We start from the raw sequence: 10,347 nt of genomic DNA on the forward strand, positions 1-10,347 counted from the left end.
AGTCAGACGGAGTCATCTGGTGGAATTCAGCCCCTCAAGTCAATAATCTTTTATTTCTTTATGTAACGTGTCTCTTCTAACATATGTATTTTTGAATTTTGATTCTTTGCAGTATATGACAAGGCATATTTGGCTCAATTGAGATCTCCAAAAACACCTATATCAAGATTTTGTTTTTACATATTTTCCCTTGTTTCCAATGCAATGTAGAGCTTATATAACATGATAGCTCAACTGTCACATATATATATGTCCTAGTTGGACACCTAGTGCTAGTGCTAGTGGTGCATGAGTCTATATTACATAGAGTTACCATGACTAAAAGGAAAGTTATAATAATGTCAAACAAAGCTACAAAACAAATATTTTTTGATACATGGACATGCAATTTCAAGGAAAAATCAAGATACAATGAAATGATAGTTTTAATTTAACAGTAGTAAATATTGGTAATCCCAAGCACACAATCTTAGCTGGAAACATAACATCCCACATGAACAAATGTTTGATATAATAAAATCTAACCGAAGGAGGAAAGCGACAGTTACTTATCAAGCAATAGATTAAGATTGTTGAGGCAACAATAACATAAAGCTGCCACTTGTGTTTTATACTGCCTGTTGAAGTAGCATATTGTTGAGGTAACCATTTATGGGGGACCTTGGAAGTAACCTTGATCAACAAAAAAATAAACATGCTTTAGTTCACTTACAACCCCCCCTTCAAAAAAAAAAAAAACTTTAATCTATTAACTCATATTTGCTACATAAATTGATTAGAACAAAAAAAGAAAATGAAATTGAGATGCTTCAATAGAGGGAAAGATGTATTTAGGTACTGTAATGTTATATATACACGAATTTCTCATCAGAATTTCTTACCACTAGTCACAAATTTAGTAAGGGCCATATTAATAAATATAGGCAGAATTCATGTCTCTGTGTATAGTGCTAAGAAATTCGAATAAAAATATTTGTATAGCATTTTCTATTTCAATATGCATATGCATAGGTCAAGAGGGTATGCTACACACCTTTGGGTTTCATGTTTCAAAACCACTTCCAACTTCCTAGTCTTGGTTCAACCCTTCATTCATGTAAGTATTTTTTATCTTACGCAATTCGCTAATAACACTCCCAATTTCCATTCGATCTCTTGGCGATTCCAGTGAACATGCAACCCTAATTTGTAGAATCGAAACCATGCAGTCTTTAATCCACCTTCTTGTGTTATGCTCCAATAGGATGCAAGGATCCACAATCTCCATGACTCGATCAGGCAATGCATTCTTAACGAAGTTATGAAGATTTAGATGATCCTTAAACATATTGTCAGCTGGTTTCTTACCTATAAACATCTCCAGTAAAAGAATCCCAAAGCTGTATACATCCCCTAGTGTGGAAGCCATGTCCTCCATGCCATACTCTGCAAATTGTTTCCAATGTTAGTGTGAAAAATAGGTCTAGTTAGTTGGCATAGTTGTAATCTCAATAGATGCATTTAATAATTTTTTTAATGAAACTCAACGAACTTTTTAATGCTGTGATGTCCTTAATTTTGTTGCCCTCTCAGTTACAATATTTTTGTTTGTATTGGTAACTGACTAAGTGAGACAATGGTTGACAATGACATAGTTTGATTGTATTTTTCTATTGAAGGAAACAAAAATTAGTCTTGCATGAGATATTCCGTCTAGAATCAACTATACAAGTTTCCAAGCAATTAGTAAGTTTTTAGAAAATGCTTTGGTAGCAAACTAGTATATTAATTCTTTCCACTAGTAGATACCACAGACTATTTTGATCAAACTAAAATTTCATACTAAAATTACATAAAGAATATTTATAAGAAAAAAAATAAGGAAAAAAAAATAGAGGCAGACCAGAGGATTAACACAAGTTTTCCATAGCCAAGTTTAAGCATGTCCACACCAAACGATGTACACTTCAATGGTAATATTTATACTAAGATTAAGGACGACCACGTTAAACAAAGTAAACTTAGTACTTGGTTTGCTAATAGTGAGGAGGTGGAAGCACACATTGGGAGCATTCATAAATGGCATGGAATCTGCATAAAAATAATGATTAAAACTATGTAGGTGCCCACTATTTTGTAGAAGCCATGGTTTATATGTTTATTCTAAAATGTGTTCATGTGTGTGTATATATATGTATATTATATTTTTCTATTGCAAGTTCAGTTTTTCTACTCCAAGGAAACTGAAAAGATTTTCTACCTGGAGCAACATAGCCTGTGATTCCCCATATCGCAACTGAATTGCTTTGACCTTGTGCCACATCACTTGAAACGGTATAAATAATTTTTACCAACCCGAAATCTCCAATATGGGCCGTCATCTCATCATCCAAAAGAACATTACTTGGCTTTAGATCACCATGAATAATTGTCGATTCACAACCACAATGAAGATACTCCAGTCCAGAGGCAATATCCATGGAAATGTCCAGTTTCTAGATTAGTGTAAGATTTCTAGGTTCCTCTAGCTGCTCATGGTCTCCAACTCCAACTTGATGCAGCCAATTTCCCAAGTTTCCTTTGGCCATAAATTCATATACCAAAGCTTTGAATTCATTACCATGGAAATCCACACTGGAACAAATGCTCAAAATTTTCAATAGATTTCGATGCCTTACCGCTCTTAGTGCCTTGCATTCTAACATAAAGCTCTTAAAAGCTCCTCTGGTCTAAAGATTGAGCACTTTCACTGCCATAACCATCTGAACTTGATCAAGAATCCCTTTGTAAACTGAAGCATAGCTCCCAACTCCAATTAGATTAGCCTCTGAGAATCCATTAGTGGGTTTGAGAATCTCTGCATAAGAAACCCTCAAAAATTGATGTTTGATTGATGGCGTGCTAGAGGTCTTCTTTTTTGAAAGATGACGCCATTGAAGAAATATAAAGAAGCCAACAAACATAGATAAAAATATCACAAGACCAACTACCAGTAGGATCACTTTCATCCTGTGAGATAGCTTGTTGTTGCTTGATTTGGAGGATGGACAAGGAGGAAGGTCTAATTTTGCAATACCTCCACATAGCTCATTATTTCCAACAATTGAAATTGCACTTGAATTTCGAAACACTCCTTGTGTGGGAACTTGTCCATGTGGCATATTAAAAGGCAAATTCAACATATCTAATTGAATCTCACCTAGAAAACTTGGGATCAACCCTGAGAAATTATTGTGCGAAAGATCCAATACTCTTAAGCCCCTCAGCATGCTCATACCTTGAGGTATCTCTCCTTCAAATGAATTGTCCTCCAACTGAAGCCATTCAAAGCTCAAACAATTGCTCAGCGTGTTTGGTATGGGTCTTGATAATCTATTATAGGATACATCCATGTGTCCAAGATTTGTCAAAGACCTGACTTCTGATGGAAGAGAACCGGTTAGGGCATTGTGATCTAACAAGAGGAATATTGAAATGGAGGAGAGACTCATAATTTCAGGGGGTATTCAACCATTGAGATTATCTTAAGAAAGGGCTAGTTCCAACAAGCTATGACAATTTCCTAAACTCGGAGGTATACTTCCATGGATGATGTTTTCTTCCAACGTGAGAGTAGTCAACAAAGTCAAATTACCAAGTGAAGATGGAAGTTCTGTGAATTTGTTGTGGCCCAAGAACAGAGCTTGCAGTTTATGAAGTCTGACAATGGAGGATGGAATAGGGCCAGCAAGATTATTTATTGACATAGATAAGGCAGTGAGGTTGAGGTTCTCGATGCCTGAAGGAATGCTTCCATGTATTTGATTCATCTCCAAATTCATCCAGAAAAGATATGTGGAGGGATTACCTATGGAGTCAGGCAATGAACCTCTGAGAAGATTGCTACCCACTTCAATAACTTGTAGACTGGTGCAATTTGTTAGAGACGAAATAAAAGTGACGTCATCCTGCAACCGATTTTGATAAACAATTATAAATATAAGACCCCAAAGTTTTCCAAGATCTCTTGGCATTGTCCCGCTGAAATCAGTCTCAGCGAAGTTTATTGATTCAAGCTCGGAAGCATTTGACAGTGAAGTAGAAAGTGTTCCAGTAAACAAATTGCCGACAAGATCAAGAAACTTGAGATTAGGAACTGTGGAGCCTATATTGTTGGGATCTGGGATCCCCCCCAAGACCTTATAGAAATTATTCCATGCAGAAAAACACACCCACACTCAAGGAGACACAATATTTAACGTGGTTCGGCCTCAATGCCTACGTCCATGGGAGAGTAGTCGGTTATCACTATAACAATGGAGATATTACAGAAAGATTACAATAGAGGAGGAGCTCACACTCTCCTCACTCACCCACTCACCCGTCTCCCTCGCTCACACCGAGGGAGACGGTCTCTCTGCCTCACATATCTCACTCTCTGTGGCTTGCTCTGCTCACACTCAAACCCTCCCCTTAGCCTTCATTTATACTCAATCAGAATGGAGATGGAGAGGTTGGCCAGCACATGGCCAGCTTGTGCCAACTTCTTCTTCACATGGCTTCCTAACATGGCCAGCTCATGTGAGTTGGCTTTGCCAACTCTTTGTAGCACATGGATAATCACCCTTCACATGGGATGATATCCAACAAATCACCCCCTCAACCCATGTGAGGTGGTCCACTGCACACATTGCTGCTAATCTTGTCACGTCCAAATTCAACACAGTTTGCATCTCCTCACTGAGACGCTGCATCCCTTGAAAGCTAGAGATAATACACCAGAGATACAGGAGGAGGAGGGAATCCTACATCCTCAACTCAACTCACACCACTCTCTGATTTGGAGAGAACCGCTGCTCCTATCTCCTACAGATCTCTTCCACGCTTCCTGTCTCGGATGTCTTCAGCATAGTCTGTATCTCCTCACTGAGATGCTTGCACCCCCTGAAGCTAGAGATAATACACCAGAGAGATAAGAGGAGGAGGGAATCCTACATCCTCAACTCAACTCACACCACTCTCTGATTTGGAGAGAGCCTCTGCTCCTATCTCCCACAGATCTCTTCCACGCTTCTGTCTCGGATGTCTATACCTGCTATGCTTGAACTTGCGCAACCAAGATATCCGACACCCCCTGATTGGATGTCCTGCACCCCCTGCTGGGATGCCCTTGACTGTCATGCATTACCGTGCAACTCCTTGCATGATGAACATGGGAGTAACTAGAAAACTTCAGAGTTTGACACATCAACATCCTCAATTTTCCTTGCTCGGAGCTTATTTCTGAACAACCAGCCTTTGCTTTCTGCACTTCAGAACAACTTCCCAGCGATCTCATACGCCCGTTGTCTGTGCTGCAATCCCTGATATTCGGTTCTGTCTCACTTGTACGTCCGTACTGATGTTTGACAGTTAGCCCTTCTGCCAAGACAACTTCCACCGGTCTGTACAAGTTACCACTATGCAACTCCGTGTATAGTGCTCGCACCCATGGCTTCTGGTCTCCCTGCGTCAAGCTTGCTTGAGAGATCTGCATCAACTCTATCATCTGCTGCCATGGAACTAAAGAAACCACCATAGAGAAATAAGACTTGCCACTCATTGGCACGCACTTTTGCGTTTTACCTGTCTCAATTTCTCTGTCTGGAAGTTCCTGTGAACTGTCACCAACCTGCTGCTGCACACTTTTCTCGCGCCTCTGTACGATACTCTACCGTACCCTTGCACTGCTGCACGTCTGCATTTGTGTTTCTGCGCTTAGTATGCTCCTCTGCAACTATTGTTCTACACGTCCACGTACCACCAGTACTTACTCGTATACAGTAGCTCCAACAGCCACAACATTTCCCTGAGCCTGAACTGGTTGCCAAATCATCTATCCGTCGATGAATGGTCTTTTTGATTGATTGAACCAGATCTTCTAACAAACTCCGGAGATAATCATCTTTGCAATCCTCTGATCATGCCTGACCAATCCTGATCTCCCTTGATTTGCCATTTGATCAAGCCTGATCTCCTCTGGTCTTCAATGATCTATCTCAATCTGTATCTGGTTGTCCAATCTGGTCAGAATCTGCCCATTCTAACCTCTTCAGTGAATCCGCAGTGTTCCACAATATCCGGCAACCTTCCTTCGAGTATTGAAGATGACAAACAACCATGTTTTGACAATCTTTCCAAACCGTTCAAAATTTCACTATTCTGACCTCGCGGTTGCGTCCGGAGCGGTCCGTTTAGCTAGAACCAACCTTTGCTGCATTTCTGGGGACCTCACTGAAAACTATCCCCGAAAGCTGGGCCACACCATAATTTTCTAAAAATTCTGGGCCAAATTGCAATTTTCAGAAGTTCAGGGAATATTCCGTGTACCAACAGAATATTCCGTCCACTGCCCCTGATGCCGTTCGTCTCTTTAATCTGCCTTCTTTTTACAGAAACTCCGTCTCTAAAATCTGACCGTACGGATGTGTCTGGAATACTCCAAATAGTTGAAAAACACTATTGGATCGCCAAAAACGGACTCCAAATGGCTTCGATCTAGCCAAAACATTTTGTATGGCTCAGATCTGCGGCTGCACCATAGCCGCGTCGCATCGGATTTTTCTTCAGAGTGATGACGTGGCGAGGACGTGTCCGTCACGCGGCGCTGATGTGTCTGCCACGTGGCGATGATTGGACGATGACGTGGCGACCACGTGACAGCCCCTTGCTGACAACTGTGCCATGTGGTGATGACGTGGCGCGCTGACGTGGCGCGCGTGCTGATGGCGCGTGTATGGCACGCGCTGTTCCCCAGTTGTCTTCCTCCTTGCGCCGCGCGTGTAGAGCGTGTGTGAGACTGGGATCACGCGCCGGTGCCTGCACGGCGCGTGTGGGCGCGTGCCGAGACTAGGGCTCACGCGCCAACTTCCAGAGGCGCGTGAGGGGGCGTCTGGTCTCCGTTGGGTGTCTGCTTTATATTTCTGGACTCCTCTTCTCGAGCCCTTGCTCCTGGTATGCTCAAAACTTGATTTCGAGCAATTTGATTTCTGGACAGTTTCAAACAACACGCTGTTTTTGTTCCGAAACGCCACCAACGAGGCTCTGATACCAATTGTTGGGATCTGGGATCCCGCCCAAGACCTTATAGAAATTATTCCATGTAGAAAAACACACCCACACTCAAGGAGACACAATATTTAACGTGGTTCGGCCTCAATGCCTACGTCCACGGGAGAGTAGCCGGTTATCACTATAACAATGGAGATATTACAGAAAGATTACAATAGAGGAGGAGCTCACACTCTCCTCACTCACCCACTCACCCGTCTCCCTCGCTCACACCGAGGGAGACGATCTCTCCGCCTCACATATCTCACTCTCTGTGGCTTGCTCTGCTCACACTCAAACCCTCCCCTTAGCCTCCATTTATACTCAATCAGAATGGAGATGGAGAGGCTGGCCAGCACATGGCCAACTTGTGCCAACTTCTTCATCACATGGCTTCCTAACATGGCCAGCTCATGTGAGTTGGCTTTGCCAACTCTTTGTAGCACATGGATAATCACCCTTCACATGGGATGATATCCAACATATATCATGAGAAATATTTCTTTCAAGTTGGTCTTCGGCTAATAATAACACACTGATGGTGGAGATATTGTAAAGGCCAGACGGAACCTTGCCAGATAGGTTATTCTCAAATAACCAGACATATTTCAGGCCTCGAAGCCTTGCAATTTCCACCGGAATCTCCCCATGCAAATTACATTCAAATAAAGAGATTTGGAAAAGAGATGAGAGGTTTCCAATGAAAGGAAGAATGGTTCTTGAAAGCTTGTTTGTACTCAAGGCTAAAGTTCCAAACCTTGACCAAGAGCCCAACTCAGCTGGGATGTTTCCGGTTAGGTTGTTGTCGATCAAGTTCAGCCATTCAAGTTTTGAGCAGCGAGAAAGGTTGTTGGGTATTCCACCGCCAAACGAATTGTTGCTGAATTCTATTCTTTGTAGCCGAAACAAGCGACCCATCTCCTGTGGGATTGGGCCGTGGAAGCTATTGTTTTGAAGAACGATAATTTCAAGAAAGAAGAGGTTTCCGACATGAGGTGAGAGCGATCCAACCAGGCCTTGCGACCTTAGAGTTATCCCAATGACTCTATCAGGATGTCGACGACTACACAAAATACCGTTCCAGTGGCAATAGTGGAGTGAATGATTCCAGGAAGTAAGGGGCACCAAATGGGTCTTAAACAATTGCAGCCTTGAAGGCCACCAATGCTGCTCTATCTGTCTCAGTATTTGCCATAGAAGTGGCAGCTGGGATACTGCAAAAATAGCAACACCACATAAGGGCAGTGCAGAGCACAGTAAACCACTTTGACATGATTTTTTTGTAATAGATGAATCGATTATTTCATCAATCAAGATAGTACATATATAATATCATAATGAGTTTTTAATATTGTTAATTTAAACTCTAATTTTTTGATTTATTTTTAATTTACAACATTTGTTTATTTCCTTTCAGTAAAACAGATGAAAATAGAGTATTTTAATTATAAATTTAATATGAGGTGTACATAAAATATCTAAAATATTTTTTTCCTTTAAGTTTAATAATTAAAATACTATTATTTCATCAAGTTCACTTAACAAAAATTAACCTATGATTTAGATTGAAAAAAAAAAATTCAAAAGATTAAAATTTAAGTTGATAAAATTAAAATTTATTTTATTATGAGAGACAAATCCTACTTTTTTTTATATAAAAAAATAATAATTTTGCTAATAATCTATTAAAAGACACTAAGACTCCATTTGTTTTGACGTAAAAATATTTTTATTTTACTCAGCCTTCATTTAGGATATGGGTTGGCTTTTTAACTTTTTCGCATTTTAACCTGCAGCTAAAAAGTCTCGTTTGGGATGAGTTTTTTAGTTTTTTTACTTTTGTGAGAGAAAAATGTAATTATTATAGTTTGAATGTGACATTTTACCTTGTTAGTTTTTTAGTCTATTTTGTCTTTTTGCGACTATTATAGCCCAAACCATTCATGCCAAACATGGCCTCATTTTCCGTTGTTTGGTTGAACAAAAAGCAAGTAAAATATTTTTTAAGGAAAATGTGTTTGTATCATTTTTTCAAAATTAACTTACCATTTAAAATTTCATAAGCCAATTTTTACAAAGCTGATTCTTACTCACTATCTTTTCAATACATTTAGCTTTTTCAAATAAATATCTTAACTCACTACAAGTTATAAATAACATTTTATTAAATCAAAAAAAAAATTAAGTAATGAAATATTTTTATTTCAAATGTTAATCCAACGTTGAAAAATAAAAAATATATATTTTAAAAAATATAAAATATATATTTTTAAAAATATAAAATCAATTTATAAAAATATATATTTTAATATAAAATATTTTACGTCGAAAGCGAACGCCTCAATTATCGAGACCCACCAACCTAAAAATTAAAGACCGAAATCAACCCCATGTGAGCCTCAATTATCGAGACCCACCAATCGAAGACTTGAGTGATATAATAAAAAAATTTAATTCCATAAATTATCATAACAAGAAAGTCGATTAAATATAGCATATAATAAGTACAAAGAACTCTCAAAATAAGATACAAGCTTCAACTAATATACATGGAATATCAGTCACACAAGGGTGAAAAGATTTAAACGACTGACCTCTTCTTGTAAAATATATAAAGATTTGTACGGTTGGTTATTGTAATTTCTAAAATTACATTTTGCATTAGAATGGGTTTTGAAGATGGCTTTCCAAATGTTCAAGCATTTAACTCAAAATCAATTCAAAATGAGTGAAGTAACCTCTAGAGCATTTTGACCAAGTTTGAGTAGCTTGTAAAGGTGATGTGAAAGTGATTGAGAAATATGAAGTGAGATACTAGACTTGATCGAAGACTTAATCTACTAGAGACGACTCAAGATTCAATTTTGACACTACGCGTTGGTACAAAAAATTATTTTCTCAGTCGATAAACATGTCCAAGTATGGAGAGACAATCTAGTATGTGGTAGGAGCAAGGGCCACAAGGTTGGTGATACATTGTGGTTTCTAATAGGTAGAACAAGTGACAGGGTAGAAGCAGTTAAAGAAGCAATATCGAATGCAACAGTGGCAGGAGCAGTTTCTTTTGTCAATACGCCTGACAATGTGATGGAACATGGCCAAACGTGGCGCAGGAGTGGAGACATGATTTTAAAGACGTGTTGATGAAGGACACATGGCGTATCCGCACGAACCAAAAAGAAGAGAAGGCTACAGCAGATGGAGGCAGTTGTGAAGATCATGGGCAGTTATTCAGGAAGTGGAAGTAACCTGCTTCATGGTGGAACACGTGGCAGCATGTGGATAGCATAACCAGTGGCA

At 39.4% G+C, this 10,347-nt stretch overlaps 1 protein-coding gene across 2 annotated transcripts; it reads right to left on the bottom strand.

Annotated features, from left to right (window-relative positions):
• Positions 1-436: 436 nt before the first annotated feature.
• On the bottom strand, positions 437-4,123 carry LOC114262705 (putative LRR receptor-like serine/threonine-protein kinase At3g47570). Of its 2 annotated transcripts, XM_082874774.1 has the most exons (3): positions 2,240-3,142; positions 1,034-1,425; positions 437-672 (listed from the first exon to the last, which is right to left on the bottom strand). In XM_082874774.1, the coding sequence occupies exons 1-2, from the start codon at positions 2,457-2,459 to the stop codon at positions 1,070-1,072; spliced, it is 576 nt and encodes a 191-aa protein (XP_082730900.1). In that variant the 5' UTR covers positions 2,460-3,142; the 3' UTR covers positions 437-672; positions 1,034-1,069. The 2 variants fall into 2 exon arrangements, with proteins under 2 accessions (XP_082730900.1, XP_082730901.1); XM_082874775.1 differs by lacking the exon at positions 437-672 and having other exon boundaries at positions 715-1,425; positions 2,240-4,123.
• Between the last annotated feature and the right edge of the window lie 6,224 nt (positions 4,124-10,347).

Source organism: Camellia sinensis, chromosome 6 (genome assembly GCF_055761805.1).
Source record: "Camellia sinensis isolate YWXY chromosome 6, ASM5576180v1, whole genome shotgun sequence".
Lineage (NCBI taxonomy): Eukaryota > Viridiplantae > Streptophyta > Magnoliopsida > Ericales > Theaceae > Camellia > Camellia sinensis.

Bases quoted from the DNA above. Each gene is read 5' to 3' on its own strand.
- LOC114262705 (XM_082874774.1), bottom strand. From the start codon at position 2,459: ATGGATATTGCCTCTGGACTGGAGTATCTTCATTGTGGTTGTGAATCG. The intron at 1,426-2,239 runs GTAGAAAATCTT...AACAATTTGCAG, and splicing joins CACAGGCTATGTTGCTCCAG to AGTATGGCATGGAGGACATG.